A 5,017-nucleotide genomic window follows, 5' to 3' on the forward strand; every position below is an offset into this window, starting at 1 on the left:
CCCCAACCCCCCCGGGCGATCCGAGTGGAGGTCTGCTTCTCACACCAGGCCAAGCCATATTTCACCATGTGGTATGAACCTGCAGACCTGCCCAAAGGATTTCAGCACTCCTAATGATGGAAAATTAACGCTCCACTGAACGGAGCTAAATGCCTCTACTGACATCCACCCCCCACCCCCACCCCCTACTATTTACAGTGCTCCAAAATGGATCACTCAGGGTGTGTTTCTGCTGATTCAGTGCGTAATGAGGAAAACCTGTCAGACATATTCTGTTATGATTCCATGCGGGGCAGGAATAAATGGAGGAAATCTGTCAAAAAAAAAAAAAAAAAATTTTTAACCACTGAGCCACAATTAAACATCATTAAGTCGCAGAGTTGAGCGTTTGAGAGCCCGAGAAGACAAATTTGTCTCCCGTGTTCACTTGACACCAGGAAACCAAGTTTGCTGAATTGAAAAAAAAAAAAAAAAAAAAAGCTGCAGACTCCTCCCATGATGTCTGGATGAAGAGGTCTAGATACCAGCAGGGCCTGACCACTGACAGACGCCTCATCCTGACGCGCAACAAAGCCTGAAGAATTTTATTTTTTCAGTTTTACGCACAAACAAAATGAGCTTCATCTCCACCGTGACCCTTTTGTGGGCGACATCAATTCCCTGCATGCAAGCCATCCACGGACTGTACAACTTTGGCCAGCACGATTTATTCTACAAAAAGAACAACTGCAAGCAGATTCCCACCAACCTCCTGCTTTGCCACGACATAGAATACGCGGAGATGCGCTTGCCGAACCTGCTCGGACACGAAACTATGGATGAAGTCCTGCAGCAGGCTTCCTCATGGATCCCACTAGTCCAGAAGCAATGTCACCCAGACACGAGGAAGTTCCTCTGCTCGTTGTTCGCTCCCGTCTGCCTGGACGACTTGGACGAGCCCATCCAGCCGTGCAGGTCCCTGTGCGAGAGCGTCAAGCGGGGATGCGCGCCTGTGATGTACGCGTTCGGCTTTCCGTGGCCAGAGATGTTGGACTGCGAGCGTTTCCCGCTGGACAACGACCTGTGCATACCACCTGCCAGCGCGGAGAACGTCGTGCCTGTCACCAAAGAGGGTGAGGTTCTTAAAAACCCTGATTTGGAGCAATTTTTACCATCCGGACCTTGTGCGTAAAGGCGACTCCAAGCGCGCCCTATGGAAATAACGGGCTGCTTGTGTTCAATTACTGGAGCTCGTGTAAAGTTCCTCTCATTCTATTTGTCTTTCAGTGCCCAGGGTGTGCGATGCTTGCAAAGAAACAGAAGAAAATGACAACGAAATCGTTGACAACGTGTGCAAGAATGATTTCGGTGAGTACCCATGCATAGTCCTGCAGATTAAGGGGTCCAGGGGCCCCCAGGAGGTCAGCAAGGATGACTCAGAGACATTCAGGCAGCACTTAGCATTTCATATCAAATTGCATATATTTGTCAGATGGCACACAGGCAGGGACATTTCATTCATTCAACCTTTATTTATACAGGTTCTTCTCATTGAGCCTCGAGAACTCATTTACAAGAGATACCTGTTCATAAAAGGGTTCAGACACTTAGTTGAAAAGGTTTCAAGTCTTTTTTTTAATACACTTTCCTTGTATTTACTCAATAAAACTTGAGACACCAAAACTAGCTATGTAACAAAACCACTTGGTTATATTTTGGAATCAATGCTGCCTCTTAGATAAAGTTTAAACATAAAAGCTTCCAGATTCCTGATGAAATGTCAGACAGCCAATCCAGCAACGGTTCCCCAAGTGTGGGTCATGACCCCCTAAACAGGTGGGGATCTTGAAATGATTTCTACAAATATATTTATAAATGATTGCAGGTTATGTTGTTTGTAAAATGAATGTCGTTTATTTGGATTATCAGTAGTGATTTTGTACTTCGGCAAGCAATAGTTGGGGTCACAAGTCTCTGAAAGTCATATTTTTGGGGACAGAAAGGGAAAACTTCAAGAATTACTGCAACAAGATGTTGGAGATTAAAAAGATTTAAATCCCACTGATCTAGTGTTTATGAAAGTTTAACATTGCTTTTTTTTCTTAGTTTACTGGAACCCAAGAGAGAAGTTGCCTTGAAATGCATTTTTTACAATAATAACTTGAAATATGAAGTTATTTCTCTCACTGTCTTTAATAAAACCCATGTTGTTGTGATGACAGTTTATTGTGTCATTTTCTCAAACATGTCTTTCCTCAAAATAACTAGATACAACTGTTTAATTCAAGATAACAGAATAAAAGCAATTATGTTGATGATTGCTCATTCTTTTTTTTTTTTTTTTTGTATCTCTCCTGCGTGCATCTCAAGCTCTGAAAATCAAAGTAAAGGAGATTTCATACGTCAACGGTGACACCAAAATTGTGCCGGAGACCAAGAGCAAGACCATCTACATGATGAACGGTGTGACGGAGCGGGACCTGAAAAAGATGGTGCTGTGGCTGAAAGATGGACTGAGGTGCATCTGTGAGGAGATGAACGACATCAACGCTGCCTACCTGGTCATGGGCCAGAAGGTGGATGGCCTTCTGGTGATCACCTCCCTGAAGCGCTGGCAAAAGGGCCAGCGTGAGTTCAAGAGGATTTCACGCAGCATTCGTAAGATCCAGTGCTAGAAAGGAGAGAAGGAGAAAGTCGATGATCGAGATCGAGTTTATTCGAGTCCTTCCCTTTGTGTCCTTTTTTAGTCGGCAGCTTTGGGTTCTGCTCTAGAGTGTAGCTGATTCCCAAAAACACAACTTACTGTTTCTTCTATTGATTTCTTATTGAAAACACATATATAATTATGAGGCACGTGCAGGATTACATAAATAAAACACATCATCTAGACAAAAACACAGATTTAGTTGATGTTATAACCATAACTCACGTGGACTTGTTGATGTTGACAAAGCAACAAAAAGATCAACTTTTCTCTCTTTCACTGTCATTTCTGTGTTGAGCTACCGCCCCCTAGTGGTCAATTGGTGTCCTTTTATAAAGAGTCAAAGTCTACTTAATGTCAATTTCATATGTAGACATACAAAACAATCAAAATTACATTTCTCACCATACCCCAACTTACAAAAATCACATCACAATAATAGTAACAATAGTAATAAAAAAGTTTTTCCTTAATCCATAAAAAAACACAACAATAATATTTTTTTTTAAATCCCACAAGCCAGATACCATATACAATTTAAAAACACAACTTTTTATATAGTTAACAACTTAGATAGATAGAACTCGTGGGAGAGAATTCAGCCTCCTCACAGCCTAGATGGAGGAAACTGTTTGACAATCTTTTAGTGCGTGCACGAAGGCTTCTGTACCTCTTCCCAGAAGGCAGAACTTCAAACATGTAATGTTCTGGATGACTTACGTCATTCACTACTGTGATTGCTCTGCGAATAAGTCACTTAGAGTATATATCTTGCAGTGATGGAAGTGGAACACCAATTATCTTCCCAGCTGTATTTACAATATGTTCCTTCCTACAGGCAGCAGTATAGTTTCCACCCCACACTGTAATACCACTGGAAAGAAAGCTCTCAATAGTACCACAATAAAAAGTTCTCAAAACGAATGTGGATGCCCCAGCACATCTAAGTTTATGCAAAAAATATAAGCGTTGTTGAGCTTTCTTCACTAATGCTGTAGTATTGATGGTCCAAGAAAAGTCCTCAGTGATATATACCCCCAACAATTTGGTACTGCTCACCCTCTCCATTAAAACATCATCTATAGTCAATGGATGATGCTGACTATGCCCTTTTTGAAAGTCAATAATGATCTCTTTCATCTTGCTAATATTTAACAAGAGATTGTTTGTCTTACACCATTTTGTCAACAGATTTACCTCCTCCCTATAGAGATTCATCATCCGCAGTGATGAGACCCACCAAGGTTATATCATCTGCAAACATCACCATACGTAGGATGAACTGTATTACAATCATGTGTTAGCAGGGTAAAAAGCAGTGGACTGAGTACGCAGCCCTGGGGGTCCCCAGTGTTCAGTATAATCCTGCTCAAGATTTTATTTCCTGTACTACTTGTGACCTCTGACTGAGAAAATCCTAAACCCAGTTGCAGAGAGATGCACTGAACCCCAACTTATCTAGTTTTTTGTCTAGAGTAGTGTTTTGATCACTGTGGATGGTGTAAAATGCACTCTGCGGGTGTTTAAGGTGGATGAAACTGACAAATTAATTAGGTAAAACATGTAAAATGTTACATGGTTGAAAACAAAACTAGAACAGTTAAGCATTAAAAGTATATAACTAATGTAGCCACGTCCTTTAAAAAGGCAGTCAACAGATGTCTTCTTTCTCCTCTGAGGCTCATTGGGGGTTAAATCCCCATATTCATCTTTTTAAGTAATAATTTTAGATAAATAACTCAATTGAGAACGATAATAGCTTAATGTAGATGCAAACTGAGTAAATGTGTAATTCTTGTGTATAGATCAAAGTTCATATACAATTTTTTTTGTATTTTTTTATTATTATTCCCTCTGCGTACTCATGCAAAATGAGAGATAGCTGGCTATATTCTCTTTCTCTTAATCACTTTTTTTCATTTTCAAAAGCTTTTTTTTATTTGAGGAACTGCATTTCTTCGTTCAACCTTATATAGACAAACTTTTTTCCTTCTACTTCGCATTCATATTTCATATTTTAAACTTGTTTTGATTTGCATCAACTACATTTACTTGAGAAAAACCAATATATTTTTAAAGACATATCTCTTTTTTTGGTGAGTTTGATGAACAGTGAATTGTTAAGTGAGTTTGTGTGTGTACATGTATAGAGGTATTATAAAAAATATTACAGTGTAAATATGGAATACTGTCATTTAAACTGGTATAATGTGTTGAGTAATTAAAAGCTGCCAATAACATGTTTGAGATGAGTCACTTTGTTGTGCTTTTGTACATTTAAAATAAATGATTCACTGTCACAAATATATATATATATATTTGTGACAGTGAATC

General features: G+C 39.7%; 1 protein-coding gene across 1 annotated transcript; it reads left to right on the forward strand.

Moving 5' to 3' along the window:
• The first annotated feature begins 541 nt into the window (after positions 1 to 541).
• Positions 542 to 4,480, forward strand: sfrp2 (secreted frizzled-related protein 2). The gene is made up of 3 exons (XM_037690291.1): positions 542 to 1,112; positions 1,267 to 1,347; positions 2,350 to 4,480. The coding sequence occupies exons 1-3, from the start codon at positions 614 to 616 to the stop codon at positions 2,652 to 2,654; spliced, it is 885 nt and encodes a 294-aa protein (XP_037546219.1). The 5' UTR covers positions 542 to 613; the 3' UTR covers positions 2,655 to 4,480.
• Positions 4,481 to 5,017: the final 537 nt, after the last annotated feature.

The sequence above is a fragment of the Nematolebias whitei genome, chromosome 16 (assembly GCF_014905685.2).
Source record: "Nematolebias whitei isolate Nwh7 chromosome 16, NemWhi1, whole genome shotgun sequence".
Taxonomy (NCBI): Eukaryota; Metazoa; Chordata; class Actinopteri; order Cyprinodontiformes; family Rivulidae; genus Nematolebias; species Nematolebias whitei.